This window comes from Belonocnema kinseyi, chromosome 8, assembly GCF_010883055.1.
Source record: "Belonocnema kinseyi isolate 2016_QV_RU_SX_M_011 chromosome 8, B_treatae_v1, whole genome shotgun sequence".
Lineage (NCBI taxonomy): Eukaryota > Metazoa > Arthropoda > Insecta > Hymenoptera > Cynipidae > Belonocnema > Belonocnema kinseyi.
Genome location: NC_046664.1, coordinates 143,457,758 through 143,474,109, shown reverse-complemented (window position 1 = coordinate 143,474,109; position 16,352 = coordinate 143,457,758). Strand labels below are relative to the sequence as shown.

At 36.7% G+C, this 16,352-nt stretch overlaps 1 protein-coding gene across 2 annotated transcripts in view; it reads right to left on the bottom strand.

Moving 5' to 3' along the window:
- Positions 1-16,352, bottom strand: part of LOC117177713 (cilia- and flagella-associated protein 44) — a 494,190-nt gene that overhangs the window by 342,386 nt on the left and 135,452 nt on the right. For both annotated transcript variants that reach the window (XM_033368587.1, XM_033368586.1), the window contains exons 11-15: positions 14,082-14,319; positions 4,801-5,071; positions 4,547-4,713; positions 4,235-4,453; positions 4,041-4,151 (exon numbers count right to left, since the gene is read on the bottom strand). In XM_033368587.1, the coding sequence (XP_033224478.1) occupies positions 4,041-4,151; positions 4,235-4,453; positions 4,547-4,713; positions 4,801-5,071; positions 14,082-14,319 (1,006 nt within the window). The remainder of the gene's footprint in view (positions 1-4,040; positions 4,152-4,234; positions 4,454-4,546; positions 4,714-4,800; positions 5,072-14,081; positions 14,320-16,352) is intronic.

Below are 16,352 nucleotides of genomic sequence, written 5' to 3'. Positions count from 1 at the left end.
TGACTTCTGCGTCCTTTGCTTGGAATTAATGCCGAAGAAACTGACGAAAAATAATTCAATAAAATGCATCGAATGTGGTCGAGATGTTCACGCAAAATGTGTTCATACCTCTGCCAACACGTTCACGTGCCCAAATTGCATATCTGATTAATGGTGGCAGAAATTTTTATTTTTTCAATTATTTGTCATTTCCAATCTTTCAATAAAGTTTTTATACAGAAATCTTTGGGTATTGAATTAATTGAGGTGGTGGCCCACAATTCCCCAACAATTTTTTAAATCTTAAAAACATTAACTTTTTATTATCCACCAAAATTTTATGAAAAAAAAAATAAAAGAAATCAATGATCTACAGGGACCCTTCATACGTAGAATACAATACCTTTTTGAAATTTGAAAAAATTTTGATTTTTGTTCAAGATATCTGGCAAAATAAAAACGTGGCCCACAATTCCCCACATTCCCCTACTAAATTACACCTCTAAATTACTAAATTACACCGCCACTGGCCCACTAGTGAGATCAAAGATATCCAAAAACAACCGTAATCACACTACACTGACCTTATACCCGCTCACTACATATATAAAGCTCATTTTAATTAATTTCACTTTTTTACCATTGTTGTTTATTAAAAATATCAAAAAATTCTAAATAATTATCCTTTAAAAAACAAATAATCCCAGCGGAAGGTCCATGATATGTGCAATATTTCAGAAAAGAACCACTAAATTGTACTCATCTATTTTCGAAGAGGCAACAACGCTCCTGCAGGAAGGAAAGCTGCCACCACGCTACTCGAGAATCGCCACCCCTACTTCTCAGAATCCAGTCAAAGAAAATACACCGTCCATTGTTCACTTTAATTTTTTAACTTTTTAACAATCACAACTGCACCAAAACTTGTCGCGTTTACTTAAGATTCACTGAGATTTTGTCAACCTTTTATTGCCAAGTGGCCAATTAAATAGTTCTTGGAATTAAGAGCTCCGACAATGGCACAAAGAAACTCACCGAATATTCTTTAAAATATATAGAAAAATTCTCCAACCTACCATAATCCGAAAAACCACACTGCCGCGAATCCACCAACCAATCATCAAAACCGATTATTAATTCAAGAAAAGACCGCGATTTAACCTGTACCGTGACATGGCGAAAATGAGACTAACGAATCAAAGAGCGCAAGGGGGCACCTCAGCCCATTCCATCTGACCCTAGAGTTCCTCGGAAATGACTACCTCTCTCACTCCCACCTCTATTCATACTAATCAACCAAAACTGACCTACCACGTTAGTCCCTTCAGGAGCGTAACTACCCATTTCCAGAATTCCAGTGACCAATTTCACACCCTTAACTGAAAGTCTGATTATTTTGATCATTAACGCTCGAAAGTTACTCAAAAGATGATTTTCAGTAGAAAATTAGTGTGCAGGTATTAAAAAACGTGTCCAAACCTGTACGGTACACGTGTCCCAACCTGCTATGCATTTCACAACATTTCCAGAGGAAAATATTATCTGCATTGTATGCAAAATCTTCCTCAGCTATAACAATTTATTTAATTCATAACGCGAAACTTGTTTACCTTGCTCTTTCGATAGAAAATATTCAATTAATTTGGGTTGAACAATGTCAACACGATAATTTCTCTATTCCTTGTAAACACACGGTTTCGTGTAACCGCGACAAAAATGAGCTATTTCCTCGAGTTAACATAGAAATTAAGCTACTATTTATGCTAATACGTGACAGTAAGAACATGTGGCACCAGTGCAAACGAATGAAAAAAAAACCCGCTGTCGCAATCTACAGTGTCTCAAATTGTACGACACTCCCACACAATTTTCTTTACTTCAATTATTTCTTTTATTTGTGATACTCACTTGTATCGTGGCTTGATTTTATTTTGTCAGTCAAGTTGTACAAGGGTATTTCCACGAATCTTTTTAAGTCTATCGGCTGTAATTTTAATCATCTTACTGCACAAATTTAATGCTCCTCAAATTGCGCTTGATCTGATTGGTTCTGTGCAGCTTTTTTCCAAAATAAAATAGTTCGGCGTGTGTCGACCATCTCCAAAGTCTTATACAGAAATTTGGTGCACAAACTTCACTAGATCGAGCTAACATGAGGCCCATAGGTGGCGTCCAAATATCATGTGCTCGTAAGAGGGTGCATTGGATTTCTTCAAGCTAGTCACGTAATATTTTTTCACGTATGAATTTAATAAAAATCTTTTCTGTTTCCTAGTATTCAAGAGGTCTGCAGTGTACACCACAGGATAGGGATGAATGTAAAAAGAAAGTATGGAAAGGGAAAGGGTAATATTGCGGACATAAAGAGGCATGAATGCAATAAGAATAAATGGAAGTTTTGTTAAACTAAAGTGTGTGTCAAATTAATGTGAAATGACCATTATAGTCGACCTCAGTCACAAAATTAACCTTAAAATAACGTTATCTAGGTGCACAGTTGATTTTTTGCCCAGGTAAATATTTGCCGCATTGTGTGGCACGGCGCGCATCGGTTAAAAGAAATACCTCTTTAAATCGTAGTTTTCACTTAAAGGACTTATATTAGGGGTCATTGTATGCGAAAAATAATTATTTGAGACATTCTTTTCCAAAAATTTGTTTAATTTCTTCTTCAGAAGGTCGCTATAGAGGCTTCAATTTTAATTCAGAAATTGAAACGTAACAAAAAACTGTTAAACTGTCATTGAACCTCTCTTTATCAATAACTGACCGTTTTCAGGCCTCAAAAATGTTAAGTAACGTATGATTCAGCCCGTCCATGATTGTTTACAGAACTTGATCAAAACCACGCTAAAGACGCAGGTGAACCAAAATGAACAGTCAGCGTTCATGTTTCTGTGGCATCCAAAAGTATTCAGAAAAATCCTTCTCACTAGGAAGTGATTTTGAAAACATAGGTGAGTGCGATGAGCTAACGCTAAGTATTAAAATACTCGAGCCAGTAATCACCTGTACACGTGTATCATGCTTATTTTTGGACGAACCGTCCAAGAAAGCTGCAAGATAAAGTGTGCTTCGAAGCAGTAATAGTAGGGGGTTGTTCAACATAACTTCAAAACTCAGCTCGTGTGCAAAATTTCATATCTCTGAAGGGTGCATGCGTAATTTTACCCACGGTTATATAAAATAAACATTAAAAATTTGAGGACTGTCCTCTACTTTTTAGTGGGGAAACATCTACTTTTTTATAGTATTTTATAGTATTTTCCGAAATATACTCATTTCTGGAAACATTTATAAACAATTATACCTCTGTACGGAAGTTTACGAAAATCCAAATCTAAAAGAAATACGTACAGTCATAAGCGAAATGTGTCCGCAGGGAGTGAGAAGACTCTAAATTCGTTCAGATGCTCATTTTTTAATTAACCTGAAAGGTTATTCATGTGGAAATTAATTCTAATTCTACAGGTAGTTTGAATTAAAAGTAACGTGCTTTTTTAAATTAATATTCCACACATTTTGGGGAATTGTCCCTACATAAATTCCTAGAAGTTTAAACATACGGCCATAAATCCATAAACCCATAAATCTTGGAGAAAATTCAACACTTTTTAGTTAATATTCGGAAAAAATGTAGGAAAAGTTCCCTAAATAATCAGTATTTATTTTTAAACAGTTGTAGGCAATATTCCACAAATTTTGGAGAATTTTCCCTATTTAAAGTTTGGGCAAATTCCAGAAATTCGAAGTAATATTACACGATATCATGGAGAATTTTCCTTATCAAATCTTGTGGATAATTCGCTACTTTTTAGTTAATATACACAAAGAATTATTTTCCTTTAATTCTTAATGGAAGCTACAACCTCAGCATTCGTTACGTAAGTTAGTTGTGCACTGTAGATAGCATTAATTTAATACAATATATATGTATAGTATAAAGTTAATATCGTATATAGCGATATACATCTCCAAGCTAGTGATATATTGTAATAAATGCGTCACCGTTTCTGTTCTAGTTTTTCTATAGAAATATAACCTAGGTTTATTCTTATTACCTTTCTAATTTATTCTTTTCAGCAAGACGACATGTAACTTCAGCATTACCAGATACAAATTCATTTCCTAATTTTTGCTCTCGAAAAGAACGAACTTTTGTGTTTGGTTGACTAAGTATAAAAAAAGGTTATTAATATTATCTGTACAAACCTTTAAGTAAATATAATATATATATATTAATTATATATCTCACTGTGTTCTATAAACACGGAAAGGAAGGAAAGTGATAGGTTCGATCAAATGATTATTTAACTTTTTTAGTCTTAATTTACTTTTCTCTACTTTAAATACTATTTGCCTATGTACAAAATCCAATTCTGCCTTTAGCTGGTTGTTTAAGTCGTCTTTAATTCTCGGATCTAGTTCCAAATCTACTTTGGAGATCTGTTGGGATTTTAGTAGGCTGCTATTTCTGTTGATTTAAATAGATGAAACGATTGTATAATTATTAAATATTTTTCACTTACATTGTAAAAATCAATAATCATGATATAATAAGTCTCACTCTTCTATTATTTTGCTGAAATCTTGAGTGCAGACTTGCAATAAGTATAAAGTATTTCTTTTATTTTCTTGTGCCTTTAGAGACATCTCGGTGTATATCTTTTGAACTAATACTTCTTCTAAACTTGGGTGATTATATTCTTCTATGTCTTCAACATCTGAAGTAGGCTATAAACAATATGAATAATTATTTAAAAAGAAAAAATTATATACACGCAGTTTAATACTGTTTTTGTAGTTTAGCAGTAAACTAACCAGAGTTAGCTGACATTCAGGAATTGGTACTACATGCGCCAGATACGAAGATCCGTCATTAATATAAAATGAAAAAAGGTTTCCATCGTGTCCACAGGTAAGTAGCATTTTGTGATCATGACTTAACAACATTTTTGGAATGTAACCATTAAAATTATCGTGCATTGGAAGTTCCCAGTAATCTGACAAATCCATATGATCATCGGGATTTATTCGACAAACGCGAATCTCGCCGTGTTCCATTCCAAGAAAAACATATTTATGTTTATTACTGAAATCAATTATATTTTAAATATTATCAATCAATTAAAAATGATGGGTTCTCTGCAAGAATATCTTAAGTCGACTTGAGTTGTTTTAACGGAAAATGGCTTTTTGGCTTCTCTGATCTCTAAAATACGCATTCATTAGGGCCACCACACTATTACACAACACCAGGACTCGCTTTTGTTGCAATGTTAAAATACAGTGGTATTAAGCTTCGTTAGTTCACTAATGACCAGAGTCTTACAGTAATTACTTTAATGTGACCTATCAATATAGTGCAGCCATGAATACTTATATTCCATATAAAGAATTTAAATGGAATAAATATTTTGACAATGGACCAAACTTTTTGATGTTCCTCATGATTTACCAGAAGAATCTGTTGTTAAAGTAGCTTAAGTGCATCAACATTGTTTAAGTTTTGAGTAGTATTGTTTTTTCTTGTTGCTCCACAAATATTATAACAAATCTTGGTTTGTCCAATTTTGTTGATATTTTTACAATCCAACCATAGTTTGACGTACTCTGTAAAAACCAGGAATCAATTTGGGACTAAATTCAGTATTAAATAGTTCAGACAACAAAACATCTCGCCACAGTTTGATCAGACAATCTGACAAAAGAAGTAAGATTTATATATCGAAATAGACTCGATTTTTAGAACTGTTAGATAATCGATCAAATTTGGAACTTTCAGGATAGCCTAAAGACATTCTATGAAACAGAAATCACCATTTGGACATAAAATAAAAGTCTACTCCTAAGCTAAAATATTGCTGAAGGTAGTGTAAAAATGTTTGATCAGCAAGAAGTATCCAGTTTCGTGTAAGGAGATGCGTGGCTTCTGAGATATTCAGTTTCTAAATAAGGATACAAAATATTTCATCCTAAAAAGCTAGCCAATTCGAAGTATATCACGCAAAATATGGAATTTTCCATTTTTTACATCCAAATTCTTCACCTCATTTTGATACCCTAAGTCTTAGGCTAGTTTTTATTTCAAAAAGTGATTGAAGTATTATATTTCTATATTCGTAATAACACGAGATATTCTTTAACAATTAAATGTCAGCCATTTTCGATTTTCAACCATTTTTTTTTTTTTGCTTGCTGTAGACCCTACCTTTAACAACATTAATCATGTCTGAATTTTTTATCGACCCAAAGTAAGTCTGACTTTCTAAAACTTTTTCTAACCTTGTTAACCGAAGATCAGCCCAAATAGTGGAATGATCATGCTGTATCGTGGTTTTTGTCGACCATATGCCCGACATAAGGACCCGAGATTGGGCCAGTGTGTTAAACGAGATCGGCATAGCCTTGGGCTACAATGCCGGGACAACTTTGCTTTTCAATATAATTTTTAGACCAACTAGAGATCAACATAAGACCAATCGTAAAAAGCAGGCATTTTCTAAAAGATGATAATGATTTAAGGGCAAGAAAAAACATTAAAATACGGGTTCCTCCTAAGCCTCAAGATCTGACTGCCTTAGATGCCTCCCTTCGTAAGGATATCTCGGAGGAATCCGACGTCTGGACCATCAATCGTTCAGTTTGTGTTGCTTCTAGAGCTTTGGCTGATTCAAATCGAATGCTAAAACCGACGGTGGATCAAAATATAAAAAAACGCATGCATCAACTGAACAAAAAGATTGGATGGACAAAAAAAGAATGCGTCTCATGTTCAGTGTGTGATTGACTACATAACATCGGGTAGTCCGTTCACGAAATGGTTAGAAACTTCGCTTAAGAACTGCGCAGCTTCAATCACACACTGAAAAAGAAGGAATAGAAGGAGTACAGAAGAGGGAGAGATGGATTAGAGAGAATCAACAGTTTCTTGCTGACACATCGCGTCTCTTCAACGTTCCTCTTTTTTCGGTCAAATATTCACTCAAGCCCAACGAGGTAGAGACGTTTTCGAGAGAGTTATACAGGATCACGAAACCGCTGGCGTCGAAAGAAGATACTGATAATATCATCTGCTTTAAGAAGTTTTCTGACAACCTTATAGCATCTAAAGAGGAATGTCCATCAATTACTGCTAAACAGGTGACAAAAGCACTGAGGGGTTCGAAGAACTTTTCCGCTGCAGGACCTAAAGGTATCAAGAACTTTTTGTGGAAGAAGTATACTTCTACACAGCAACATCCGGCCCGCATATTCACCTCATATTTAAAGTCAGAAACGCTCATTCTGCAGTGGCTGGTGTTAGGACGGACTACAATCCTGCGGAAAAAGGCAACTTGACCAACCCAGGAAATTACAGGCCAATAACTTGTTTGAACACACTGTATAAGATTTTTACAGCGGTGCTAAGCTACAGGATTGTTTGCAGAATTAAGCATGTGTGAAACGAACAACGTAGCTTGAAAAAAGGTGAAGAAGGATGTCGATTTCATAGGGGCGTCTTTCGGGACGACACCATGAGTCCTCTGCTTTAGGACTATGCATTAGTTATTTAACCCTTTTTCAATTATATGTATAATTAAAATTTTGTCATAAGGACAACGGCAGGATTTCGCCGGGAGCCGGTGCTAATCTGAAAAACTGCACCCGGTCCCAGCGAAATCGCGGTAAAATTTCAGCCACAACCACCTCTCACAACCGTGAGATAGGTGGTTGCAGTCTGTAACGGAATCAATACGATGATTCGGAAAAAACCTCGTGCACCCTGAGGACACGGAACGACCCAAGGACGACCGCTTTCTGCGTTTTTCCAGCAAGTGTTTTAGCATATTGTTTACACGCAGGGATGCTTTTCAAGCTACTTACCAGTGAAAGCTTGGCATCTCCAAGAGCGCTGTTGATAAGGATAATTAGCTTAACAGAATACTCCAGATGCAATCGCCGCAACTTCCTCATAAGGCCTTATAAGGCCTCATAAGACCTTATGAGCGAGTTGCTATAATGTTTTTGTCAGCTGGTGTCAAAAATTCGATAAAGAACATGGTTCGCTTCTCGAAGTCAAGAAGAAACATGTCTTGCATCGAGTGTGCCACAGAAACAATTGTTGAGAATATAAATTTCCAGTATATTCGGAACGTCATATTCTCAACAAATGACTCGATTTTCCGAGAAGCATTAAAGAGGAGCGATATTAAGGGCAATGCCGTAAGAGTGACAGAGATGGTAATAAAGCACTCTTAGTGCCGCATTGTGCCTGTGGATGTAGGTTGTTCCCGCATGAGTTCGACAACTAGATAGTATGTGCACCAAATGTTCGGGGTGTGAATGGCATGCCCTGCAGCTATCATTGGAAATGTCTTGGCTCCAAATGTGGCGACTGTATGTTAAGTTGGAAAGGACACCGTCTTGATATGCCAAAATGAAACCCTCCATGCCAGACTTCAATCCGGATGATTTAAGGAAAGCAAAAGTTAGCTCTCACGACATTGACTGATCCTCCACATTTCTGTGGAACATACCATGCATCCTCTTATCAAGGAGCTGTTCACGAAAGTTTTTCTCTTGTGCTTTCTTAATCTGAACTTTCAGGAGTGAGTACTCGAGATAGATAAGATTTGATGCATTTTTCTCACCCCTGAAACTGAAGTTAAGTCCGAGTGTTTCAGCAGCTTCCTCCGCTGTTTTGTACAAAAACGCTCCTTTGCCCACTTCGTTGTGCTTCCTGACCATTTTAAGAAGAGGTTCTCTTCCATTTGCGACTCTATGTGCTGTATCCAGAATAATGCTGGTGTAAAAACATTCAAGATTCAATATTCCGCGACCACCTAGACGGCGTGAAATGTAGAGTCGCGGAATAGAAGAGTTTAGATGCATGCTTTTGTTCATGTGCATAACCTTTTGTGTCCCGATATCGAGGCATCTGAGCTCTTTGTTCGTCCATGGTACCACTCCAAATGAATAGAGTACTACCAGGACGACAATCATATTTGGTGCAGGTAATTTGTTCCACGCCGACAGTTCGGAAGACCAAATCTACCGGATGATATGTTTGTATCTGCTTCGGAAAGTATCCTTTATAGATGTCACATCCTGAATGCGGCTCTGTGCATGCCCAGGTATGTGTGAGTCTCTCCAGCGCAAGGTGTCGTATAGCGCTTCTATCGACGAGTTCAGGGTCTTCAGGGATGTCATTAAGTTTTCCTCGTTTCAAATAAACCTTGGCGCAACTAAAAAAAAATTCTTACTTGGAAATATCAAGGAGACATGTTTGACCCCTTTGTACTATTTTCATTTGAAATAGAAGATTTTTCTTATAAAAACTTTTTGATATGAAATATGATTGCGCACCTAAAGTAGAAAAATAATAAACCAACCTCTAGTGAACCCGACCTAAAGGATGAATCGAGTATTAAAGGCAATGATTTGATCATTTGTGGATTCTAATAATCCAGAATGGGATGTTCATCTCCATGATTTTAGGTGCGACTACAATACCGCGTTCAATACTACCGCTAAAGTAAGTCCAGCCTATTTATTTTGTGTGTGTATGGAGGGGGGGAATTGCAGCCGAAAAGAATCTTCCGAGTAGAGTATTTAGAAGAGGCTCATGAGAAACAAACTCGTGGCTACAACCAATCGCGACGTGATTTCAAGTACCGGATAGCAGATTAGGTTTTCAAGCGTTGAACAGTATGGTCCTCAAAGCAAAGAAAATATCGGTAAAGCGAAATAAGCGTTTTCATGGTCCTTTCCGTGGCATGGGTATACACTCAACTCTAGTCTATAAATTGGCTGATGATATTGAAAGGGCACTAGGCGCTTTCCACGTAAAGGATCTTAAACTATACGTATCACGATAGACAGATTCGTTACTTATTCCGGTTTCTTTTACCTTTATTTTAATTTTCCTTTTTTGCACTTGATAGGATTGCTTGTCTAGTGCATGGAAGCCTTGCAAGGTGGGTGGTCGGGAATCTAGCTTTGGAGGGCATGGCCCTAGACCCCATTAGCCGACCCGTACTGCGTCCTGGAGGGTAGTTCGTTTCTCTTGCGGAGAGTCAGAGAGGATTTTGCTCGCTCGTGGGCAAAATTTTGTTTAGTAAGCCCAGCTCGGTCCTTGAAAACTCAGTGAATCATTTGATTTTTGTATTTTTTGTAACTTTGTAATAATCCTTTTTTGAGGGAGGGTGTATCAACTTTAGCCAGTCAAGCGTGCGTACTTGTTTCTTTTTCTCCTTATTTAACCCACATTCTTTACAATTTTCGGAATAAATTCCATTTATTTTACGTTTTTCAACTTTAAGCCAATTCCTTTTTTTTATTATTTGAGTGACCTCTCAGATCTTTCTTTTTAAATAAGTCTTTCAGGTACTATTTCAAGAAATGTCTTTTTCCTTTCTTTTAGGGCGGCAAGTCAAGGCTTGCCTCCACCGTACATTTTTTTCATTAAATTCAAAGTCCTGGAAGTATTGGGTTTTCAAAATTTCTTTTTAAGTTGAAATGAAAAAGTAAAATTCTTCATTATTAAAATGTCATCATCAACTGAAATAAGAAGCAATGAACCCCCTTCGTAATTCCTAATCACGAAGTAAGAGCACTGCCTCGCCTTCTGAGGTTTGCTTAAACCGAAGAGGGAAATTTCGATGTTAAACCATCTAAAAGGGAAGGCGTTGCTATTAAAATATCTACCATACTCAGCGCACTTATTGCCCGTCCATCTGTTAATTTATCTAAAAGGGTGACCACGCTAGAACCACCTTGTGCCATAAATTTTATACGCTTTGCGATTTGCGATAAACTTTTATTACATCTACTAGAAAGGGTACTCGCCGTTAATAAGCAGTAAGTTGTTCAGAGTATGAACCACTCATTGAGCCAAGATAAGGGGAATGGTAATTATGTTGGCCGTAGAAACCACCTTGTGGGACGTCGGTCGGAATTTTACCCTTGCAGGTACCTTGCACGACGAATTCGTTTGTTTGAAACCCGGAATCTCCCCTATATTCATGAAACTGCGAATGGAAATTATTTAAACCTTCATAGGTTTCATAACAAATACCATAGCAATTCATATGGTATCTTCATGCGGAAGTACAATGGTTCGCAGAATATGGATTCGTGACCCCTATTATGCCTTGATTACTCGGTCTCGGTCTTGGTTTTGCCCTTTTCGTCAAATAGTTTGAAATTTTTTGTACTGCTCTCATTCTGTTATAGAATTCCATTAGATACAAAGAAAGGGGAGGTTCTATTTCCGAAATACATCTGTTTACTTGTAAACTTTCAAAATTTCGATTAGAAATTGAAGTCATTGAAATAGCAGTCCTATTGTCTGCTACTATATCATGCTTGTGACCATTTTGTTCGTATAAGTGGTGATATTACTGTTGAAACATTAGATGCTTAAACTGTTCCTCTACTAAATATCCCGAATTCAGATGATACATACATAATTTGTCCGTAGTTGTAGAGTAAATATTGCCGACACTCCTGGTAAGAATTCACTTCTACGAACTGTGGAACGGTTGTAGGTGAATACCTCCAGAATATGGGAAAAGTAGAGAGAATGTGAAAAAATTTTTGTGACTTGAAAAATCAATGTCAAAGTTGGCAGTTTTTTGTTAATATTTAGATTATCGATTACCATGAGCGCTTTTATATTAAATTTTACGTGCTAAGCATTTTTTCAAATCTATTTTTTTATGCCGATTTTAAATCTGGCCTTCAATTTACTCTAAGATATGAGAGGTCTGAAAAAAACAAATGAAAATGCTATTCAAAACCTTTTAGGTCTGAATTATTTATACGCAATGAAAATTGTCCATTCATCGCCTTTAAAGATTTTCGGGGTACCTAAAATAAACCAGAACCCAAAAACTGCGGAGTAGTAATTATTAGTCATATCGGGTTTTTTTAGGATTTTTTCCTGCCATATTCCATTGGCCATCTTAGATTTTGACATTTCGACTGCGGATTCGAAATAAGCGACCCCAAAAACCTTTGAATACTTCCAATAGGATTTATACCTCTATGTTATTGCTGTCAAAAGCTAATGAATTTTCACCAAAAAAATATCACTTTAACCTACTGTGCGCCGCTGTCCAAACTGCCTTCCCCACAAATCTTTTAAAATACCGGGCAGCTCTATTCATTAAACATGGTTACATAACGGTTTTTTGATGTTCAGTAACATATTGTAACGTGGTAAATAACTGGTGAGTTGCGGGTTATTCGCCAGTGATGCCAAATGTCACACTCTGCTCTGTAACTATGTGACATAATTTTGTAATACTCGTGTAAACATGATACAAAATTGTTAAAAAAATGGTTTTTTAATTATCACTGCACTTAATTTATTTTTTAAATTACAAAAGAAAAGGAAAAGATTCTAGTAAGGAAAGCCGGTAAGGAAAATGTAACTGCAGTGATTTGTCACCAAGATTACACTAATAAGATGGAAATCTTGTTAAATGATTTTATAAAATATAAAAAATTTATATATAACCCTTTAAACATTTTTCGATTTGACCCCCATAAAATGGTGGATAAACAACTTATGAATAACACCTTTTTTTAATTTGAATATAACTTCTAACAGCAAACACATGGTATCCCCTATAGGTTCACGAATTTCAAATATCCTATCAGAAATTGCCATGCAAATCTTGGAGTAACCCGCCACTTTATACTTCGTCAATTGTTCATAGACAGTACCGAGTTTAATTACACTCCGCACCAAACGTGATTAATAATGTTTAACTATTTAAAAGCTGTGGCAATTATGTCTTACCTGCTATCCCATTAAACTGTGCCAATTAAGTGTCGATAGTCGAATAAAAGAAACATGCCAAATAAATACGACAGACATTAATTTAAAACGCCAACTCTAAATATTGACTACCAGTTTGGTGATGAATCAACGATAAGGATTCGTTGATATGATGGTTAGTGTCGAAGGCAGTTATTTATTGACAAAATACACCCACTCGAAACTCCTGTCAAATGACAGTTTTTGGATTTCACTAGACTTCCGATTGCGGCAACGGTTTGGTTCTGACATTGAAACGACAGTATCGAAGTTGCTGCAATTCAAACTGTAGTATAATTCTACAATCGACCAGGTATTCGTTCTTGATTCTTATCTTTACTGTTGGATATTAGAAGGGGCGTATATTCAATTATTTTGGGCGTGGTATGAAATATTATGTCAGAGTATGTATCTTAAATAATTATTTTTATTTGAATAATAATTGAGACATGTTAAGGTGTAACCTTCCGTAGGCAAGGTGGATTTGCCTGACGTCAATGTATTCGTTATTAAACACACACTGAGAAATTCACAACACAGAAAAGCAATGTGCTCCAAAAGACACACCTTGTCGATAGAGGGCGAATACATTACAATTTATTATTTCACATAGGGAAAAGTGGGGTATGTTGCCGAGGCGTAGCGCGCTAGAAACTTATATAACGACCGACTTTTTGATTTCCATATTAGTTTTTCACAAAAAATAGCTTTCTCCATTTAGAAACATAGTGATTTCAGTAATGATAATAGCAGGCAGTATGAGGTTACACTAATTTTGCCACATACTTAACTTTAATTAAAAAGAAAACATTCAATTACTTTTAAAGATGTCTGTAGTATCTTTTTTCCTCGTATTACACTTTGCAGAAATATTATATTTTATTATTTTTATTTCACAAAGTTCATCTTGTTTAATAAACCGAAAGTGATATGATGGTATTCTTACCTAAGGGTATGGGCACGGTGCGGGGTACGGTGGTTGAAATGCAACATCCATAAATTAATTAAATGTCAAATAATGACTTGATTAAAAAGTAGTTTCGAGAAGTGACATATGTTTCCTTATAAGGTGAGCTTCACCTTAAAAAATACACACATCAAAATCACATTTAAATCATAGTTTAGAGGGCATTTAAGGCAAAGAGCGGCATCATACTCTACTCTCCCCTACAGTTGTGATTTTTTCATAATTTTGGCAAATTCAGGTTGTACTATTCACTGCAAAGAGATTTGTTCTAGCTTATTTGGCTCAAAACAAGTCAGGTATTAAAATGTGTATTTTTCTAGGACCTACTAAAATAAAAAACTTCGAATTTCCATATTATCTGCTTCATAAATCATCGTGCTTCTAATTGGTTTGCTGTCGATTGTCTTGATAGATTCCATCTTTGGATATTCGTATAAATATCCTGCATCAAATCCTCCTATTGTGAGGCAAATAGTTCCAGTAAGCGTGTAATATAATGCCAATACTGGATTAGCCTCTTTGCGTTTGTAAATTTCTGGCAATGGTTCATGTTCTTGGGAATCCACTGTAAGAAGAATTATAAGAATCTCATCTTAAATGATATTGTCTACCATGCCATATACTAATGAAACTATATAACATCCCTTCTTATCCTTATTATGCCCTCGTCATCTATTTTTAGCCAGAACAAAATAGAGGGATTTTATTCTGAGAGATTTAGGAATTATTAAAATGACACATCTACATTTTATATAAGTTACCGCGTATCTTCACTGTAGTGGAAGAGGAGGCAGGCTAAGCAATTTTTTCTAATGATTAAGTAAGTTATCAAATTTTATCGCTGTTTAGTTTATTAAATTAACTTTTACAAGAATCGCGATTGTTTTCTCCTCATCAATGTTTAATCTCCAGTCTCAAAAAAGAAAGAGATCGAGCAAGATACAAAAGAAATCGAAACAGTGATAGTTGCTACTAATCAATTAAATATACCGGAATAAATTTGACGGAAAAAATGTTTGATTACTTCTGACCTTTTTGCAAAAGTTGGATAGTAATCGCAGAGCGTCCTTTATCACCCTTCATTTTAAGCGACACAGTACGTAAACGGTTACTACAATCTGGTCCATTAGTCTCACCTTGCTTATGGCTGTAAATAGCTTTCAGCTTTTGTTTTCGTTCCGAATAATTAGCAATGCTTGAATGTTTGGCTGAGCGCTCAGAGTCTAACTATGCATAACAATACATGCGTAACTCGGGTCCGTTGGGAACCTCATCGTGGGCAGCAAACACCAGGGCAGCAAACAATTTATTACCGGATTTTACAGTTTTTTTGGGAAGGCCGTGCGAAATTCAACATCGCCGAAATTTTTAATCGGCAACTAACACAAACGCCTTAGGCTATTTCAGAGTCAAATCTCAAACCTTCTGAGAAATTGCCTATTGAAGTTAGTCTTTGGAATAACCAGGAGAAGAACAATAGCACTGGGTTAGCACTGGGTTAAAAACCCAGTGCTATTTTCTTTATTCAATTAAATATAAACGCGCGTGTGAGGTGACGTTTCTGGCGACTAGGTGCGAGAAAACTCGTGTGACGTAACACAGTCGCTGCACTTGCCCTTTACAAAAAGCGACACCTAAGGCATATCCCAGGACTATTGCCTACTCGTTTCCCAATTTCGAAAAAATTTTAAATTAACGACAAAACTCGCTGAGTATTGTATCATTCTCATTCGTGCTATAAATGAATAAACCTTGAAATGTCCCTGTACCAAGGGTTTCTGTTGAATATGGTTACAACAATAAATAGGCAGTCTCGGACAATTGTCCAGAGGTGGTCCCGAAGGAATTAACCCCCAAGCGGAGGTGTGAAAACCGTGCCGAAAGTTGAATGGCACCTGGGTGAGGTGTCTAGAACGGTGAGTCTGGGATACCGGGCGAACTCTCAGAGTACGCAGCCTTATCCTTGCATGCGGGGCTCTACAAGGATGGACGAACCCCTTTCCCTAGTTTCTCGTGGAAACAACAATGACAACACTAAACATCGTTGTAGTAAGTGTGGTTCAAAACAACAGAACGCGCAGGGCTCCCGACAATGGGTCGGCCAACAATGCCGACCAATCTAGAGCTGGGGGAGCCAATGAAAATGGATTCATTGCGATGGATCGGCGGGATCTCGTGACCTTTGTGTGGACGGAGCGACTGAATCATGACTTGCTTCAATGCTACGATGCGAGTGTGGTCCGTGAACGGGGTTACATGGCACGGCTGCATGCTCTGTGGTGCGAGAAACACCCGGAGCTATCGCACTTTTGCAGCAACGTCTGTGAAACCATGCTGAACTATTCTGTAAAAGGAGCTATGTAAGCGGAACGCCTACTCTACCACAGCTAGAACAAGCCGGCAACAAAGAAAGAGAGGCGACACTAAGACCAACCGCGGGCAGGCATCCAATAGACGAAGAGCGATGCTTTACGACCCGGAGAAACATGAACACTTAGGTTTCTCTCAAGCCTAAAGATCTGGCTGAAATGGATGACGAGCTTCGTGGACATTTTTCCGGTGAATCCGACCTCTGGGCTATCAATTATTGTCTGTATA